General features: G+C 37.4%; 1 protein-coding gene across 7 annotated transcripts in view; it reads left to right on the top strand.

Annotated features, from left to right (window-relative positions):
* Positions 1–21,311, top strand: part of smtnb (smoothelin b) — a 100,523-nt gene that overhangs the window by 16,291 nt on the left and 62,921 nt on the right. For 3 of the 7 annotated variants that reach the window (XM_079815451.1, XM_079815449.1, XM_079815450.1), the window contains exons 2-5: positions 7,396–7,553; positions 7,694–7,772; positions 9,995–10,073; positions 10,154–10,230. In XM_079815451.1, coding sequence (XP_079671577.1) covers positions 7,396–7,553; positions 7,694–7,772; positions 9,995–10,073; positions 10,154–10,230 — 393 coding nt within the window. Of the gene's footprint in view, positions 1–7,395; positions 7,554–7,693; positions 7,773–9,994; positions 10,074–10,153; positions 10,231–18,949; positions 19,075–21,311 lie in introns of those variants that run through there. The other 4 variants (XM_079815453.1, XM_079815452.1, XM_079815454.1 and 1 more) reach the window with 2 other exon arrangements.

Here is a 21,311-nt window from a genome sequence, read left to right on the forward strand (position 1 = left end):
GTTAAATATCTACATTTCCTGTGTCCTATCTCAAGCTACTCTACTGTCAGCTCAAGCTTTTGTAAAATCTGTCATGTTTCAAAGAAACAAAACATGTCATATATATATATATATATATTTATATAATAGGCTAGAAAAGGGACCGGCCCCCGGCTATGTCCACAATATCGAATCCGGCCCCCTTTAAAAAAAGTTTGGACACCCCTGAGTTAGAGAGAACATGGTGAAGTAGCAGGTGGCATAGTACAGGAGGATGGGTTCAATGATACTACGGTAAAGGAGAAACAAGATGTGTGGTTTGACTGAGAGAGTCCTGAGTTTACGTATGACAAATAGTCTTTGTTGGCAGCGTCTATGAATGTCTGTGATGTGATCGTCAAAACTTATTTATTGTCATTTGTCCATAAATAACGACAAGGTACCTGAAACTGTTGACAATTTCTACTGACTGACCATTGATGGAGATGGAATGAACAAATATAAAAATAAAACACTACATAGACTTCACTTTATAAATTATACATTGATTCTTATTAAAACTAATGTATTAAAGTTCTCGGTCAAGAGCAGCTAGTGTTTTTCTTCTTTATCTTTTGCTATTTATTAACATTTAAAAGGAATAGTTCCCCAAAAAATGACAATTCTGTCATCGTTTACTCTCTCAATTGTTTTAAACCCAAATGAGTGTCTTTCTTCTGTTAAAAAAGTTATTTTGAAGAATGTGGTTAGCCAAACAGTTGCTGGTTCCCAGTGACCTCCACAGTATATGCTTTTCCTACTATGGAAGTCAATGGGGACCAGCAAATGTTTGGCTACCCACATTCTTCAAGGAAATGAATATAGGTTTGGAACAATATTCGAGTGAGCAAATAATGACAGAATTTTAATTTGTGTGAACTATCCTTTTAAGGACAAGCGCCTATGTTAGTCTAATACAGACACATTAAATGTTTACTTTCACACATAAACAACTGTGTTTATGTAAACCTTGTGTGTATTTGATAGTATTAGCGCAATAAGAATCAAAAGATAACACCAGTAACCAGGCGCTGTTTGACAGGCTTTTAGTGCCTGTGCACTTCTGGTGTATTTTTTCAAAAGCAGATTGTGGAGATTTTGTTTTTGGCTCGTTTTGATTTGAACAGATTATGTGTTTTGTTAACACTGTAACAAAAACCACAAACTCACATAAAAAGCCAAGAGTCAAACTGGCCTACTAATTGAAACACTGATCACCATAATGGCGTTTATTTTCAATAAAACATCTAAACCTCTGTTAATTCTCAATAAGAGCTTCTAGAGATGTCTTTCAGGGTTGTAGCCGAACTCTGCAGGACTCTCTAGGACTGAACCTGCCTACCCCTGCTCTAAGTAGAGGAAAACGGTGGTATAATCGTACCCTAAAGACCAATTGTGTACCTTTTTTAAAGGAACAGTTATACGTTTTGTAAAAATTTTACCTCCACTGTACCTTTTTTTCTGAGAGTGTAGGCCACTGTATGAGCTAAAACCATTGATTCTTGCGTCCTGACACCCATTGTCGTTTATGATTCACCACGACACCCTACGTCTAATGGATTGTGTCCAAATCTGCCTGATATTGTGTAGTCTGAACCCAGTGATCTCCAAGCATTTTGGCCAAATGCATACCTTTGAGTGACTGGATCTTGCTAGTCATCTCCAAGACATGTTGGATCCCGATTGCACCTGTAGCTACCGCTGTTCACTTGTAATCGGACCACCTGAGGACTGTTTAATACCAGATGTGAATGCGCTCATCCTTGTCATCTGTTTTCACAGTCAGGGAATACTCTGTATAATAACTCTGCAGTGCGTATGCTTTAGCAATACCAAAAGCTAGTGTCATCATGAATATTTGAACGCTGCTGCTGAACTGCCAAACAGCTGCTTTTGCATTTGTTTCTCCATGCCGTCACCACCTTCCCTTCCAACTTGGTAAAATATTGAAAGGAATGAAGATGATGGCGCACCTTCCTAGACCAACCTATTTTCCAATAGAGAAAATCAGACTTGGGTTCAGAGATGGTCTTTTGGCATCAATGCAAACAAGTTTTATTTTTCAGACTTGATGACATAATTATTAACTGTCATCGATGTACTAGTGAAATGACAGAATATAGAATACACACATCCTCATGACATTTCAAACTGTAAGACTTACTTCTGTGGAGCACAATGGGAGAACTTGCATTTTCATTAACGAAAAAATTGATGGAATTTATGTTTTTAAGTTTTTTCTCCTTATGAGAATTTAGGGTTACTTTAGTTTACTAAATTCTAGCTCATCTCAATCTAAACTAATGTCTATGACTACTTAAAATTAAAAGTAGAGAGTTTAATGTTTAATATGACCGCATAACTTTAATAGTAGATTTAATTTTGATTAATATGGTTCTGTTTGTTTATATTATGAAGTGTTCACAAAATATTTATCACTCAAAAACCTTGTCATTCTTCGCAAAGGACATTTAATATATGGACGTATTGATATTACATAGGATGTAAATTTACCCCATACACATGTTTCCTACTGATAATAAACCATAAACCAAGGCACATGCCCTCCAACAGCTCTTTTTTTATTTTAAACCCGGGTATACAGTAACATCCTAACCACACGCAGACAGATGTCAATTTTCATTCAAATTAACAATCATTTAATTAGTTAATCTTTAACGTTAATACTGCAAAGCGCATGTCAATTATAGTAGCATCTAAAGGCTGCAATGGTACATGTATCCTTACCGAACTGAACTTAAAAGCAAAAGTGAAAATCAAGCGAGCATTCAAGATGTCCAACCCAGTGTTAAAGGAACACGCCACTATTTTTAAAAATATGCTCATTTTCCAACTCCCCTAGAGTTAAACACTTGAGTTTTACCGTTTTTGAATCCATTCAGCCGATCTCTGTATCTGGCAGTAGCACTTTTAGCATAGCTTAGCATAGATCATTGAATCTGATTAGACCGTTAGCATCTCGCTCAAAAAAATGACCAAAGACTTTCAATATTTTCCTATTTAAAACTCGACTCTTCTGTAGTTACATCATGTACTAAGACCGACGGAAAGTGAAAAGTTGTGATTTTCTAGGCCGATATGGCTAGGAACTATACTCTCATTCCTGCGTAATAATCAAGGAGCTTTGCTGCCGTAACATGAGTGCAGCGGCGCAATGATGTTACACAGCGCCTGAAAATAGTCCCCAGCACACTCTCTGTGCAAGCAGGTTGTCATGTTGGTGGAAGTTAGGCTATTTTTAAAAATAGTGGAGTGTTCCTTTAAAGGTCCCATGGCATGAAATTTTCATTTTATGAGGTATTTCAACATTAATATGAGTTCCCCTAGCCTGAATATTGTCCCCAAGTGGATAGAAATGTTGATCGGTGTAAACCCGAGTTCTGGCTGTCTCTCTCTGCCTTTGAGAAAATGACAGGCCAGACTAGCCAATCCTGAAGCCTCCTGGTTTGACGTCCAAGCAGGAACGGTTTCCTCCCTTTCCCCCGCCCAGAGAATCTGGCACGCCCATGCAAACACTCGAGATCATTAACGTTACTTGTGAACGAGTGAACTGGCAGTTTCTCAGTGTTTGGATGTACAAATGAAAACAGAAGTCTTTCTTCAGTTCCTTCTGATCTGTGATCATTGATTTCTGATGTGTAGCTAATTATTTATTATTCGTGCACACGCTGCGGCTTCTCTCTCTCCCGACAGAACGGTGTTTTCGTGTTTTCTATCTTGTGAGTCAGTGTTTTGTACGTCCTCGTCGCGTCTATCTGTTCTAAAATGTGCATACAGTCTTTTCTGTTTAACATCAGCAGAAACATCTTTAGAGATAAACCTCACACACGCCGAAGCTCGGCCTTCAACATCCCCGACCCCCAGTACTGCATCTGGCCCACAGCGGAGGCACCAAACGCGGCGTGAGATTAAGCAGAAGGGGGGTAAGCGTGAGGGTATCTGGGCTAGGCTAGCCAGTTTTCCCCACAATAAACTGGATTACATTCGATTACTGCTGTTGTGTCTTTGTTTGCGCTGTGTAAGTTACTCAATGCGCATCACTGACGCTATTCATATGATTGGAACATATCTAGAAATAATGCTTTAATCAAACTTACTAACTCGTTCATCTCGCTGTAATGGTACATTGCATGTGTTACAAAGTTGGTAGAATAATGATGAAGACGGACTCGGTGTGACTGGGACTCGTGTTTATTCAGAACTCTCAGATACAAACACAATAAACTCGCGCTGACAGACAACGCTCTCATAACTCAGTAGTTACTATAAATAACTTTGTTAGCAATCGCTCCGTCTCCGTGATGTCCTGTTCGCGAACGAATCATTCTTTTGAATCGGTTCTTTTTAGTGAACCGAACCAGTTCACCAAATCGGACTGAATCGTTCTAAACGGTTCGCGTCTCGAGTCAGCGCTGATCCATAATTTACTAACTTTCTGACATGAGTGACAGCCCCTCTGACTAGAAATAAACTAATAACCTGAAGTATATTCTAGTAACTACAACAGTTCACCCTGAACTGAGGCATGCTGAGAGAACTGATGTGAAGTGAACACAGGTCCATCTGTCTCTGGCAGACTCGTGCCTGCTCGTGCCTCGTTAAACCACGCCCCCTCCGCTCATTTAAAATGCAAAGATGTCAGCCAATCACAACAGTGGGCGTTTTTCCTGAAGTCTCACAGCAGACACGCCTCTTGAAGCAGGGCAGTCAGCCACAGGGCAAACAGCAGTATAGAAAAAATGCCTTTTATTTCTAAATTATGACATTTTATGATGTAAAAATCATACTAACAATATAAGTACACCTCAGGAAACACTATAAAATAATAGAAAAATGCCATGCCATGGGACCTTTAACACAAGTTTATATACCAGTGTGAAAACTTCCTCACTGTGACATCTCTAATTTGGGTATAGATTTTCTAGCACATGAAAAGCTAACTGTGCATGTGCTGAATCCCTCTGTAACAGATTGACGATTGGCAATGGAATAATTTGAGAACGGCTGCATGCATGTTTCCAACATTTTATTCTGCAAATATGGCTCTGTTATGTAGAGCATTCACAGATTACACAGATTGCATGCCAATGCTCTAGAGTGAATATAGAGCCCTTATTATTCACCTGCTGTACAGATGACCTGCTTTTGTGTCTTCATCTGGACATTCCAGGTCATGGTCTCAATTAAAGAGAGTGGGGTAAGATGGGTCGCTGGGTAAATGTGTCACCCTCTTAATCTAGGCCACTGTGCACAATGCTTGTCATAAGAATATATATTTTGAAGGACAAACTAAAAATGTGTGATACATTTTTTTGCAAAGTAAATACAAGGCAGGTATTAATTAATTTTGTCAAAACAAATTTCCCTAAAACTATACATCAAACATGTTTTCCAATTACCATAAGACGTTTTAGTCATTAATTATTAAATGCATAAATATAATCAAAAGATATATCATTTGAATGATTCATTTTACTATTCATGTTACTACACATATACATATGAAGAGCTCTTTTCCAAAACGCGATAAACGCCGAACCTATTTTTAGCCTAAACACGATATATCCTCTCGACGAATCAGAATTCGATGAACGTACTACGTAATCCAACAGGGCGGCACTCTGAACAGCTGTTTGTTTACGTTCATTCATTCATAAAAATGAGTGCTTTAAACTCTGATAACACTTTTGATGGCCTTGATGAGCAAGTGTGACCTACACCTGGGGGTAGAAAACGCCGACTGGACAAAGAAAATCACAAAAAACAACAAAAAAAGAAGTTTTGTCACTCAGGTAGCGCGTTGATAACAACAGTGGGATGTCAACACAAAGCTGCTGCCAAAGGTTTCTGTCAGGCCGAGAGGCTGTCGCCGGACGATTTGAGGATACATTTAAATTATTTTTATGAAAAACCAAACAAGGTTGACCAGGATCACGCCATACTTCATCTCATGGACATCACGCAAGTGACAAGAAAGCGTCCGAAAGTCCAGGACCATAAGCACGCTAGCATTTGCACGCATACACACTCGCATTCACTCACACGAGCTCGCGCACACACACACACACACACACACACACACACACACACACACACACACACACACACGCATTCACTCACACACACACACACATGCACTCACAAGCACACACGCATACACTCACTCACTTACACACACACACTCGCATTCACTCACGCTCACTCTCACACACACACGCATACACACTCACTCTGTCCTCTCACACACTCAAAGCACATCTCATACACACACACACACTATGTGATTTAAAAAAATGTATAGCAGACAATGGTCCTACTGTTTTACAGGTTAGACACTTTACTGTATGCACTATTAAATGCATTGTTGAATATTGAATATAATAATTCGTTTTTTTTTCCGATGCATATGTAGTGGACAAGTTGGTCCTATTTGTTACAGGTTTTACACTTTACTAAAAATGACTGTATTTTTATGTGTATTATATGTTTTATATTTAGATGTATAATATATGTTTTATATTTATATTGAATATGTATTACTAAATAACTTATTGAATATTGTTATCATTATTATCAATAATTTATATTAATTTATGAGTCCCTGATTATATGTTGCATGTTCTCTTGTTGTTGTTTAAAAAAAAAAAAAAAAGACAAACCATAAATAAATAAAAAAAATTGATGGATTTATAGCGTTTTGAAAAATAATGAATGGATTTATAGCGTTTTGAAAAAAAAAATTAATTAACTTTGAATTTATCATCAACAATATTGTTGTTTGATTTAATAATCATTGTTCAGCATGTTCAGACTGAGCCAAAACAACATTTTAACAGGATAAATTGAATATTCACAAAATGTGTGGGTCTAGGTAAAAAAAACTATTTTCCTGAAAACTATTGAAATGGATTTATAGCGTTTTGGAAAAGAGCTCCTCATATTATAATATGTATATGTGTAATGAATAGTAAAATTAATTCAAATTTATTTACTTTTAAAATATTCTTAGTATTTATCCCTTTTCTGGCTTGTAAATGCATGAATATAAGAAAATGTGCTGCAAAAATGAGACCGAAAAAGAAGAATCAATGCATTAAATACATTTCATTAAATCGAAGACAACTGGAATAATATAAACATAAATGAGCTACTTACACAAATAAATGAAGTATTTCCATAATTCAACGAGTGTTCAAATTATAGCATGCATATCTTGATGTATAATTAGTTTTTTATCTTGGATCCCTGTGCCTAGAGGATAATGTAAAGTGAAAAGTGGCGCAGCTTACCCCACTGACTGCGTCCCCAAAATAGTCTTTTACATACTTTAACTTTGCTTGCTCTCTGTTTCTCCAGCTTGATAAAACTATCGATATAGACGAGCGGCGTCTGATCCGGACAGCAATTCGGGAGCTGCGGCGCTGTGAGATTGAAGAAATGGAGGCCGCGCTAACCAGTAAGCGGTTCAGACGTGCCCACCAGCACGGACATGAGGATAAAGAAAACCAGTGCTGGTATGAAGCTTTATTTATTGAAATATAATCTGAAATGCGAAATTTGCAAATGCTCAAATCTTTTGTATAAAATGCAATGAAAAGTTTTGCACAGCATGAACCATTGCATTTATCATGATCTTGTTTGCTTGTATTTGCAGTCCTGATTTGACCGCTTCCTTAGACATGCTATCAGGGAAGATTCAGGCTATACATGACATTGAAGAACTTACTGGACTGGTAAGGCCATGTGTAAAGATGTTTGTTGATGATGCTCTTGTGTTGTTCCTGTCAACATTTCCTTCAGTGAGATTGTGTTGTTTTCTGGAGATGATTGATAAGTGTTTTTGCCCTGCATGGAATGTTTTACTTGAAGTTCTTTGTTAGTGTAAAACAAAAGGCTGCAATGAGCCCGTTCCAAATGAAGTCTCATTGTTCTACATTCAAGTTTTATTGTTTCTATGTATAAAAGGTGTATTGTTCCTGATGAAAGCAATGAATTGACTAAAGTATAAATTCTGAATGCTGTTTCATTCCAGACTATTGCCCCTATTTAGTTTTCTATAATAGACCATACAGACTTTTGTGTGAGCATGAGAAACCATTAAACTTAGCATATAGGACAATACACACTGAGCCACCTATTGCACCATCAGCCCATTTTGAGAGTTGGATTCTTGGTTGCCACAGAGTATGTATTAAAGCAGACCTAAGACTTTAAATATGATGTACTGCCCTAACAAAAGCCACATTTTGAACACTTTTTTTTTTTAATAGTACCAGTCTTTTTTATAGACCCAAGAACCTGGCAAATTCATGTGCATCCATGCTTCTGTTTTCTTCATAGTAAGATGGCAGTTACACACAAAGGGAACACATTTCAGTGCACATGTGAATAGTTTCTCAAGGGCACGGAAAAGTTTCTTGTGTGCATGCAAAAGTCTTGTTTTTTTATTTTATTTTAGGGGCTCTGTATGTTGTTAATTCGAGAAAAGCAATGAAAACCCCCCTGAGAAAATAAATATTTACAGATGACTACTTTATACCAAATATAATGCTGTATGAACTAGGGATGTGCCGATACAGATAACCGATAATTCTTAATATATATAGGCCAATAAATCTAAATCCAAAATGTTATATAATTTTTGAGAGCCTATTTACAAAAACAAAAGTCTCAAAATTAAAAGCCATGTCCCAAGCACACAAATATAATGTTTTATTATAATTTTATGTAGTCTATATGACAGACTTGCATGTTTTCCTTTTTTGAAGTGGTTTCAATCATATTTCAAGCAATTCAAGCCATCATGTTGAACAGTGCACATCTGATGTGCCTCAGTAACTTCAATATATCGGCCAAATTTTCTTATGGGGTCGATAACAATAACATTAAGAATTAGAATATAATTAATTATATCGGCAGCCAGATACCGATATGGTGGCAGATATAAATATATAGTGCATCCCTAGTATGAACCATTTATGTTAAATATGGTCTGAAAATCTACAGGGAGGTTTTGAAATTTGAGTCTGGAAAAGTATGGAATTTTGAAATGGAAAATGTGTAGGAACCCTGATATAAAGGTCAATAGAATAGCATTTATTTGAAATAGAAATATTTTGTAACATTATAGATGTCCTTAATGTGACTTTTGATTAGGGATGAACCGATTTGAACATTTTGGCCAATACCGATAACCGATAATTCTTTATATTTGAGAGTCGATAACCGATATATTGGCAGATAAATCTAAATCCAAATTTTCATATACGTAATTTTTGAGCGCCTGATTACAAAAACAAAAGTGTCAACATTAAAAGCCACGTCCCAAGCGCACAATTATAATGTTTTTATTATAATTTTATGTAGTCTATATGACAGACTTGCGCTGCACATTTTGAACCATAATTTCCGTTTTGAAGTGATTTCAATCATATTTCGAGCAATTCAAAGCCATCATGTCGGACAGTGCACATCTGAAGTAACATAAAAAATGTTATATATCGCCAGATACCGATATGGAGGCCAATATATCGTGCATCCCTACTTTCGATCAAAAGTACTCTGGGCACTTTTAGTGTAGAAGTTGTGGGTACTTCCAGTGTAGACAGCTTCACTGATTATAATGGGATATTTTATTACAATGTTATTAGCAGTTGCACATGGAATTGATGTAGTGTTCCTGCCCAGTTCTTTGCAGTAAAAAAATATGCAAAATTATTTAAATATGGTAAACAGAGATGAGAGTACTGCACTTCAAAAAGTTATATTGAGGAATCTGCATGATACCATTTGCGTTGAATTGTTTGAATTCTGTGGAAATATACCAAGATTTTCTTTCTGGGGAATTCTGTGGGTGCACAATGCACATTCTGTGTGGGTCTAAGTATCAGTCATGTCAACCTAACTACTGTTTTTGTGTCTTGCCCTCTATTTTCTTTTCTTTCCTTCTTTCAAGTTGCGAAGCACCAGTGAATATGAAGAGAGAAAACTCATTCGTGCAGCCATTCGCCGGCTGAGAGATGAGGAGATACGAGGTGAGATTGCATCTAAAGGGCTGGGAAAATATCTCTATACGTCTGTGTGTGTTTACATTCCCCCCCGTTCTCATTCATAGGAGCATTAGAGAAGGTTCAGACCGCTGGCCAAAGAACAGAGCGACGACAAAATCCTCAAAGCAGCTTTGACCTACAGGTGAGTAAATGTGGCGTGGTGAATATCAGAAGCTACAAATCTCAGGGATAACTAGGCTGAAGTTTGTGGATTAATGTGGAATGAGGGGAGATAAATCTGTAGACGCTCAACTGGAGATTGTTTTAGCATTTTCAAAAGTTCATGAATTCAATTTAAGTGGGAAATAGGGTCAGGGTTAGGATTTTATATAATTTTTCAGTCACACTTTAGATTAGGGTTCAATTCTCACTATTATTTACGACTTTTGCCTCAATTAACTCCTAATTACTGCTTATTAATAGTTAGTAAGGTAGTTGTTACATTTACGTGTTGGGTAGGATTAAGGGATGTTGAAAATGATCATGCAGAATAAGGCATTAATATGTGCTTTATAAGTGAGCCAATATCCTAGTTATATGCATGCTAATAAACAACTAGTGAGAATTGGACGCTAAACTAAAGTTTTCTGTTTTTCTAATAATTTGCACTAAAATCTAAGTACATATATGGAAAATTATGTAATGAATATAATGGCATATCACTGTGCAAATGTGATTTATGTTTAGGTAGTGGACAAAGCATCTTTATTGACATCTTTATAGGCTCAGATAAATACACTTGTATTATAAGTTTGTTTAAAGAGGACCTGTTAAGCTTTTTTACATGTTCAACTCTCTTTAGTGTCTAATGTTGCTGTTTGAGCAACATTGAACATGAAAAATATCTGTAAAGTTACAAAGGGAGTTCTTCTCTACCTATATCAGTGTTTCTGAACTCCCTGAAGGCCTAAACACACCGGGACGAATGTCGCGCGCCCTTAACACCAGCGTTTTTCGGCGCGTCTTGAGTGTTCACACCCAAGCGATTGTCACTGTCGATGCGCCGAGTGAACGTACAAATTTATTAGATGGTTCCCGGTACACAAGGTGCCAAGTCGTGTTTTACTGTAACTTCAGGCACGTGAACAAAAGCGCTGATATCATTGGTCGGCCAGTGTTTAACGCACCGCGTCAAAATAAAAAAACGAACCCGAGGCGTTTTTTTTAATGCTGCGTTCAAACCGAACGCGAATAGAGCGTCTGGCGCGAGTGATTTCCATGTTAAGTCAATGGAAAGGCCCGTTGACGCGCGTCTGGAGGTTTCTGCGGTGCGTTAGACGCGTTTCGCAAGGCGCGATGGACGCGATTCTGCCTCATTTGAGCGTCTTGCGCGATATGCGCATTATGCGCGAGTGGTGCTTTTTGTGCATTCACGCGTTTGAAGCGAATTCGTGTCTGACGCCCAAGGTTGAAAAATCTGAACTTTGGCATCAATTCGCGCCGCGTTAACCAATGAGGAGCCTGCTCGCTGCTGTCATGTGGTAAAGTGCCATGATGAGAAACCCTGCATAATTTAAAAATACTACTATTGTGTTACAAAATGTAGTTTTATGACTTTTTCAGGTGAGAATGTAGTTGTTCAAAGCTCAAATCTGTGGTTTATTTATAAAGAGAGCGCCTATTTAAAAAAATTATCTTGTGTTTTTGTGCCGCTGGCTCGGATGTCCTGTAGTGGTTTGTCTTGTGTGGATCTAACGGGCGATCTTTGGTGTCATGAATCAACAATTTGTTGTCTGCCAAATCCTGGACCACATTTGTGTGGCTATTAATGTTTAATATAGATTTTTAATGAAAATGAAAAGAGGCAGAGTGGTGTTTTATGACATTTCTCCTGGAGCGCCTTGAACGCTCAATTTATAGGCGTGTCCAATTCGCTGTGGATGCGCAAATGGATTCAAAATGTTCAAGCGTCTAACTAGATGCGGTAGACGCAATTTTAACACTCTATTCGCGTTTGGTGTGAACACAGCATAAAAATTACGCTTTTACGCCTGGCGTTTTGCGGGGTCCATTGCTTGCGTTGCAGGAGTGCACACTACTGGCGGAACTCATGCATAAGATTTAAACGCAACGCACTAAGCGTTGATCACTTGAGTTGATTTATTATTTGAACCCTTTTTTTAATTATGAATTTGTTTTATGCACCATTCTATATGCATATAAGTTGTTGTAGAAAATATATAAAATCATAGGTATGTGAGCTGTTGGAGAACAATAAAATTACACAAACGAAAAAAAAAAATTCAATAGTATACACTTTGACTGTAAACATAAGGTAGCTACAAGTATTATGCGATTTAAATCTCAACATAATTAAAATATTATACACTTGTGATTTTAATTCTCAAAATAATTAATATATCATACACTTCAGTTAAGCGTGATCTGCTGTGAAGTCACAATTAAGTTGCATTGTGGGATATAGAGTTGCTTGAAGTGTACTTGAAGAGTAGACTCGCTCCCTCTGTCAAAATCGAGGAGACGAGGGTCTGTCTTTATAAACTTCCCTCGTCCACTTCAGGAAGTGGAGGGCTGCAAGGGTGGCGGGCATTCCCTCGAGGGGAAGTTCGCAAGTGCATGTCTAAAAAAAGTGTAGTGGAACGCAGCCTGGGAAGAAAGGAGCAGCAACAATGGAGAATATGGGAAAAAGAATGTGTTTTTTGAACATTTCAAACAGTTTCTAAAATGTGGTTTTGGCTCTAGAAACATTAGTTGATTAAATAATGAAGATTTTTCTGGTCGCTAAATGCAATTTTGTTGTTACTCCCTTATTTACAACAAAATATAACACCTAAAATGTATGAATTTGTTGAAAAGTATGTTAAAAGAACATTTGCAAAAAGTTTTTCTGAATATGCAAATAGGTGTACTGAATATTTTAGCAACCTTCTATCCTCTTACTTTATTCTACTTTTTTTGCTTTCACTTTCTTTTCATTCCAACTTCCCATATGACACACACACACCTTTGTCCTCCAGTGACTTTAATGTGTTAAATCAGATCTCTCCGCCGACTGAAATGTGGGGAATGTTAAAAATGTGCTGCTTCTTTCACCTTAATCTACCCTTGTCCCTCTCCACTCCTCCATGTCAAATTTGTTTATTTCATTTCCTTATCCTCAAGTTACTCCTCTCTTTCCATTGCTCTTTCCCAGGCAGTATCTCAGCGAGACTTTAGAGTAAACATCAGCACCCTTACCTGTGTATCCGTTTATAATTGTTTGTAATATTACCCACATCCAACTGAACGCCTAGTACGTTTACTGAAACTAACAGGTAACCAAATGTGATGTGTTTTCAGCAACGGGAAAGAAAGATATAAGGAGATCCAGTGTGATCATATCTTCACTTATTGGGTATCACATCTTCATAAGCAGCTTTTCAATGAGGGAATAAAGTCTCCTATGGTAATATGGCACAGGTTATTTTCGTGTCACAGAGGACATGTAACAGTGAGTTTGCCATCAACATTTGAAATTTAATGCAAAACTTCCCACCCATCTTCTTTCAGTTGATGCTCAGGACAAAGGCAACACACAAAGTGTTGGTTAGTGCACATAATATGCTGTTTGCAAGATTCTTTTTACTCAAAATTAGTCTTTATGTTCTTGTCACATGTTTTTTTTTTTTATCTCGTTGTGGCGTAGACGCACCTGGAAATAGGTGGTTAATTATGATTTCGCTTTAAGTTAGTGTGTAATGTTGCTGTTTGAGCATAAGCAACATCTGCAAAGATACGGCACTCAAAGTTCAAAGCAAAGGGAGATATTTTCTTTCAGAGAAATCTCTTTTTAAGAGCTACAACAAACGGCTGGTAGGGACTATGAGCGTATTCAAGAGTTAGTGACATCCCTAACCCTAAAATGTACATAAACCCCGGCCCCGGGAACACGCAACAAAGGCCATGTTGAGAAGAGGAAGAGTTGTTGTAGTAGATTTGGGAGTCGCTCAAGCTGTCGCATCCTTCTTTCACATTTATTGCAATACAGTACGAACACACATGCCATAAAAGCATGATGACAAAATGAGTTATACCCGTAATTAAACTAAACTACACCTGTTCTCTCTTCATGCAGCAGATATTCTCTGGCTCTGTGCATCTTACAACAGTTCCCACACCAGCGATTTATAGATTATCATGACAGAATATGCTAATCAGGGCCTGAAATTAACACCTGACCACCCACCAAATGCGGGTGAATTTTGCAATTGGCGGGTAACACTGTCAATCTAACTGCCACATTGGCAGGTAGCCAATGAGAATTGAGTGATTCATTGGGCAGTTTGAGAGGATGTGACTGCTGTTTCGGAAAGTTTATACGATCAGAAAGAAGATGAGGCCCTTCTCGACGTTTGGATGTGCGAGTATTAAACTGTTGGTGAGATGGGACATAACTTGACAGCACTTATAGGGTTAGTTCACCCAAAAATGAAAATTCTGTCATTAATTACTTACCCTCATGTCGTTCGACACCCGTAAGACCTCCGTTCATCTTCGGAACACAAATGAAGATATTTTAGTTGAAATCCGATCGCTCAGAAAGGCCTCCATTGGCACAATGCACGGTTCACTCTCAAGACCCATAAAAGGTACTAAAGACGTTGTTACAAAGTCCATCTCTCTACAGTGGTTCTACAATAACTTTATAAAGTGACGAGAATAGTTTTTGTGCGCAAAAAAACCCTAAATAACGACTTATATCATGATGACCGATTTCAAAACATGGCACCATGAAGCTTCGAAGCGTTATGAATCAGTGAGTCGAATCATGATTCGGATCGTGTGTCAAACCGCCAAACTGCTGCAATTACGTGACTTTGGCGATTCAAACCGCTGAATCGACTCACTGATTCATAACGCTTCGAAGCTTCATGATGCCTTGTTTTGAAATCGGTCATCATGATACAAGTCGTTATTTAGGGGTTTTTTTGCGCACAAAAACTATTCTCGTCACTTTATAAAGTTATTGTAGAACCACTGTAACGATGGACTTTGTTACGACGTCTTTAGTACCTTTTATGGGTCTTGAGAGTGAACCGTGCATTGTGCCAATGGAGGCCTTTCAGAGCCATCAGATTTCAACTAAAATATCTTTATTTGTGTTCCGAAGATGAACGGAGGCCTGACGGGTGTCGAACGACATGAGGGTAAGTAATTAATGACATCATTTTCATTTTTGGGTGAACTAACCCTTTAAATGTGTATTCTTACAAGTTAAAGAACAATGTTTGTGGGACTAGTGGATTTTTTGAAGGGGCAAGTGAAAGAGAATTTTACTAGACAGTAGGGCTGTGCAATTAATCGAATTTCGATTTCGATTTCGATTTTGCCTCCCAACGATCACCAAAATAGTACAATCGAGAAAAAACGATTATTTTGTCTTGCGTTCTGAATGAAACGCGCACGCGCACATCCGCCCCTCTCGAACCCACAAATCTATCTCAGGTCGTGAGTCTCGTGTGCATATCATCCGCTGGAATTTAAAAACTCGGCGCGAGTAAAGATGGCAGAAGGAGGGCAGTTACAGCAGCGTTTGGTGAGCAAAAAAGGCAAAACCAACTCCGTTGTCTGGGAACAGTTTGGCTTCGAGGAATCAGACGACGAGCAGAAACATGCTAAGATTTTCTACATGGTAGTGGCTGCAACGCAAGGCAACACCACGAATTTGTTTAACCACTTGAAAATTAAACAGAGTGACCTATGACAATCTAATAAAGAAACAAAAACTGACGAGAGCAGGGTTGCCGTGTAAACGTCCTTTTTTTCCTTCATATTTTTCAAATAATTCTCTCTTTGTAAACTTTGTTCAATGCATGCGAGATTGCGAGTGCTGCCATATTTTCGAATATGACCAGTCGTTTTCACCGTCATCACCCGGGTTTAGTGCTTTAGGGTTTAGGTTTAGAATGAGAAGCCGCGCGCGCTGTGAGAAAATGTGTCTCTGTGTCATCCGAGAGCGCGCACACGTCTCTCAGCGCGCAAATATTGAGTTCTCTTTCAAGTCTTGCTCTTAAACGGACAAACTCACACAAAACGTATGTCAACATGTCCATCTTGATGAGTATCTTAGCAGACATAGTCTGTATATGCCTTAAGTGAACTTTATACAGTCGATAAAGAAGACGCGAGGTCTTAAAGGGGCAGTAGCCTTTACTGCTGTCTGTTTAATGTCAAACAACAAAAGACAAGGACATCACTCACCGCTCTTGATTGAATAGCTTTTGTAAGTTTAATAGGATTAATCTTTAATTTATGCACTCAAATATGCAATGTTATTTTACATTTGATACATTTCTGTACCTGAAAACTAATGTTAGACGTACATGAAAAGCATAGCCGAACCATATTGTTGATCTTATTTATTTGTGGTTATCATTTTTACGTGAATACTTTTATACTTTGATTTGAATATATGTTATATTATTTATTTTAATAGTTCAAAAAGTACAACAAATGTTACAATTTCAATTGAATTGTTGAAAGGTGTATTTTTAATAAATACAACACATTCCCAAAGTCATGTGAAATAATCGTGTTACATAATCGTGATTTCAATATTGACCAAAATAATCGTGATTATGATTTTTTCCATAATCGAGCAGCCCTACTAGACAGTTTAAAACGTCAATAACAAAAAACAACTAGGGAATCACCAAAATGCAAGAATGATTCTGCATTAATTTAGTGTAAGTGGCGATCCATAGTGGATAATAATATTTAGCCTATTGTAATGTATAATAAACTGACTGTAACAATGTTGCGCTGTTGATCGCACAGCCTCTCGCGGAGAAATCAATTAATTAACATTAAGTCACTTACATTTTAGATGCACTATTGAGTGTTTTTGTTCGATTTCAGCAGCGAAAATCATTCCAAACAAAGACCACAGCAGAACCATAACGCATCTCACAGCATCAGTGTGTTACTGAATGATTCAGCGTTTGAATGAATCGTTTGTATCAAAGATTCAATGACCTAACCATAAACGACTGCCTCATTCTTAAATGAATCAGCCGTTTGAACGAATCGACTCAATGACTCGCTCATTAAAACCTACCGCCACCTACTGGCTGTTAAGTTTCATGTTTAAACATTCTTTCCAACATTTCTTAGTTAATTGTATATATTCAAAATATTTAAAGCAATCTCATAACATTTTTTTAATGCAGTTGTAATTTTTCAGTGTAAATTATTTAATTTGATTGGTAACAGCCCTATAGTGTCTTATTATTCTAATTTAATTTATAGATCAAATTTAAGAATATAAACTGAAAGCTGAAGCATAGCCTATATTTAATAAGATTATGGAAAAAAAATGCCCTTTATAAAAGGTAAAAATATCAAAGATATGCAGATTTAAATATGTCAAATAAGATTGATCTGTTGAGAATATTTCTTCAGAATAAATTATTTACAACACACACACACACACAAATTCAGGACAAGGATGTGAACAGGCTTAATGTCGAGCCCTGTGAGGCAAAAAAAGAAAAGTGGCTGTTAAAAAGTAACTGCTTTAAATCCACCTGCCACAGTGGCTGGTGGTCAAAAAAAGTAAATTTCAGGCCCTGATGCTAATAAGTGCCTTGAAGATTGTTAACTCCACATCAGCTACATAAATTCATCAACTAACCATTCAGAAATGTCTCATTCTACATGTTGTCACTTCTTCTCGAGTCTCTCCATCATTGACTGTCTCCGGTTTGAACATAAAAGGCTGAACAGTTTCTGACAGTTTTAGTGTGTGTCTGCGTGAGGTAATCGGAACTGCCAACATGAGCTCTTGAAGCTCCGCCCTCTTCTTGAAAGGGGGCCGGGAACAGCAGCTCATTTGCATATAAAGGGGCGCACACAAAACGGCACATTTTTGTTCACCCTCAAAAAGTGACATGCTGTAAATTATATGTGGGGTGTTTTGAGCTAAACCTTCACATACACACTCTGGGGACATCAGAGACTTATTTTACATCTTGTAAAAAGGAGCATAATAGGACCCCTTTAAAATAACGAACTTGAGCATTCACATGTTGCATCTTTTGCACGACCCCTAAGTCTTCTGTAGATAAACACTAGCTTTAAGTAAGCAAGGAAATAGTGTTTTAACATAAATATTTTAAAACTGTAGCTTTGATTTAATACTTTTCATATATTGCGCCACAAATGACAGATACAATATGTTCAAAAAGGGAAAGAATGGGCCCTCTTGTTCATTCTTGATATTTACATCTGCTTTGTATACAGTATTTCACTTAAGTCCCAGAGTATGAATGTTTTTCCTGTGTGTTGTCTGAGTGATTCCCTCGTGTTTACCAGCAGAATTCTCCTTTTGAACGTTTTCCTTCTGTGACATGAGGTCTGTGCGTTTGTGCTTTCATGTTTTGTTTGCTTCGTTTTGTTATATCTCAGTTTGACATCTTTTCCTGTGTACAAAGACTGGCTTTGGGAATCATGGGACTCCAGTGTGGAGGCTGGTTTTGACTTTGAGTTTCAATTTTGATATAGTATATGAAGTATATGAATATGAACATACACGGACAGTATATGAACTCATTGAATAATATGAAATTATTACTAGATGTAGACTATTTATAAAGCCCTAAAAATGAATTTGTTCTAATCAAAAAAATAATTAGAAAAAATAGATTCCCTAAATACATATGATTATATGATTTGGCAGTTTAAGACTGTTTTTATGTCACTTTAAGGTGCAAAGTTTGAAACTGAGGGGTCCACGTCTGCAGTTTATCTGTTGACCTGCAATATAATGAGAAGCAAGAGACTTGAGTTAACCAGGAAGGGTGGGATGTGAGGAGGAAGAGAGTGGGAGTGGTCAGGAAGAAGGGGGAGTGGCCAGTGTGATTGTGTGTGTGTGTGTGTGTGTGTGTGTGTGTGTGTACGGTAGCTTGAGCTCAGTGACTGAGTGCTGCCTTTTATGTGCCGTACACACGTGTGGACTGAGAGCTTCATACAGGAACTCCAGAAGAAGGTAAATGAGTCTTTCATGAAGGGTTTTATCATGGGTTACTATAAATATTGTGCTGTTGACATAAGGGTCATAGCTTCCACTGTTTCATTAATATGGATTAAATGCCATACATTTTTACATTTAATTAACTGTATTCATTGCTCAAATGTTAATGAATTTACATTAGAATTAAAGTTACATTTTTCAGTAGTACAAAATTAAATGACTAAGGTGTATATATACCACATTTTTAGTATGTGTGTGTGTGTAATTTTGTGTATACACACATACACAAATGTATTTTATAAAAAAAAATTGTTAAATATTACAATTTAAAATAATTGTATTCTATGTGAATATATTATAAACTGTAATTTATTCCAGTGACCAAAGCTGAATTTTCAGCATCATTACTCCAGTCTTCAGTGTCACATGATCCTTCAGAAATCATTCTATGATATGACAATTTGCTGCTCATGACACATTTATTTTCAATGTTGAAAACCGTTTTGGCTTGACTGTTTCCCAATGACATTTGCGTATTTTTGTGGAAACATGATACATTTTTTTCATCATTCTTGGATGAATAGAAAGTTCAAAAGAACAGCATTTATTTGAAATATGAATCCTTGTCTTTGCTGTCACTTTTGATCAACTTAATTCATCCTTGAGATTGAAAAAAAAAAAAAAAGATTGACCCCAAACATTTGAACCGTAGTGTCTGCATAATAAAGGAAACTAAAATATGTAAATAAATCTAAAAATGCAAAATTAAATTTCCCTCGAATTGTTTGAGAGAGACAAAGGGAAACTGACCTGTGAATGTGGTGTGTGATCTCTTCTTCTCTCATTTTACCGTGTGTGTATGTGTTGGAGCAAAAATGACAGGCCCTGCTACTGTATTTCACTCATCATGAGTTAAGTGTGTGTGTGGTTCACCAGACTTATCCAGACGCTCATGGAAAATGACACCGACTGCTTCACACACACTAGATCTTATGAGCTTTTTGCACTCGGCTACCTCAAAATTGGACAATTTAGAAGATGTAAAGCTTTATGTGGCATTGGGGGAAAAATGTTTTTCATGCTTGTAGGAGAGAAGCAGAGATCTTGTGGGAGTTCAGGAGAGTCCATTTGGCTCACAATTTACTTTGGTCACTATCTGAGTTCCTCTATAACTGCTTTAGCATGATTACTAAATTAAACCTGTCACTAAGGATCTACCACATACACATGCACAGAAAATTTTCTCATCCTCTCGTCACTCAGAACCACATATATGACTGACTTTCGTCTATGGAGGGAAGCGGCTTTTTCCATGATAAAAGTAAATGGGGAGCCGGGGCTTTCAAGCTCCTAAAAGACCAAAAAAGTACAGTAAAAGTTGTTCATGCAACTCGTGCTCTATAATCAAAGTGTTTGAAAGCCACGCGACAGCTTTGTGTAAGGAACAGGCTAAAATTTGAATGGCAACCTCGATTTGAACTTCAGAAAAAGCCATTTCTCATGTGTTTTTCATGGCAAGCATCTTGTAATTATAGTGTAGACATATGGATGTGACTGCTGCTGAGCTGCGTCTGCGTCTGTGTGCTTTATATCTGTTTTTTACAAACGGAGAAATGATGCTTTGCTGTTTGCAAGTAAAATCTTGCAGGTTTACTCTGGGACAAAATGGTCATTTACATATGTTAGGTTTAAATCATTCTCTCAACACTTCAGCTGGTCTGAAACAAAAACACTCCAATGCATGACCTCGTGTAATGCCTGATTATTTCTGTTTGTGTTGGGCTGCTGATTAACTGCGGTTTGGTGTTTATTGTACCTTATAACTGTTAATCCTTTTACAGCAGGTAGACAATCACGTTAAGCCAAAAAGACTTAAAGTCCACAGCGTTAAGCTAACACTAAACATCTTAGTCCTTTCAGCCTTCTTTACAACTCACATACAAGCTCAAAAGCTTAAAGGTTCAGTCTGGTTCACTGTGAGAGAATTCTTTGTATTTATTTATATTCTCATATATTCTATAATTCTGCGTTTGAACGAGCATCAGCTGCTTAAAATTAAATAATAATTGCTGCTTAATACATTTTCGAATTTGAATTGATTGAATTGTTTCAATATATGCATAGATTAGCCTGACAAGTCAGACCCACATTAAGACGTTGGGTCTGTGAACACACCATTGGCAGGGCTCAATCCGAGGGGCGGGATAAACGGTTGTCTTTCAATAGCGCCACAACCAACCAGACCAACGAAG

The sequence above is a fragment of the Gobio gobio genome, assembly GCF_949357685.1.
Source record: "Gobio gobio genome assembly, chromosome: 4".
Classification (NCBI taxonomy): domain Eukaryota; kingdom Metazoa; phylum Chordata; class Actinopteri; order Cypriniformes; family Gobionidae; genus Gobio; species Gobio gobio.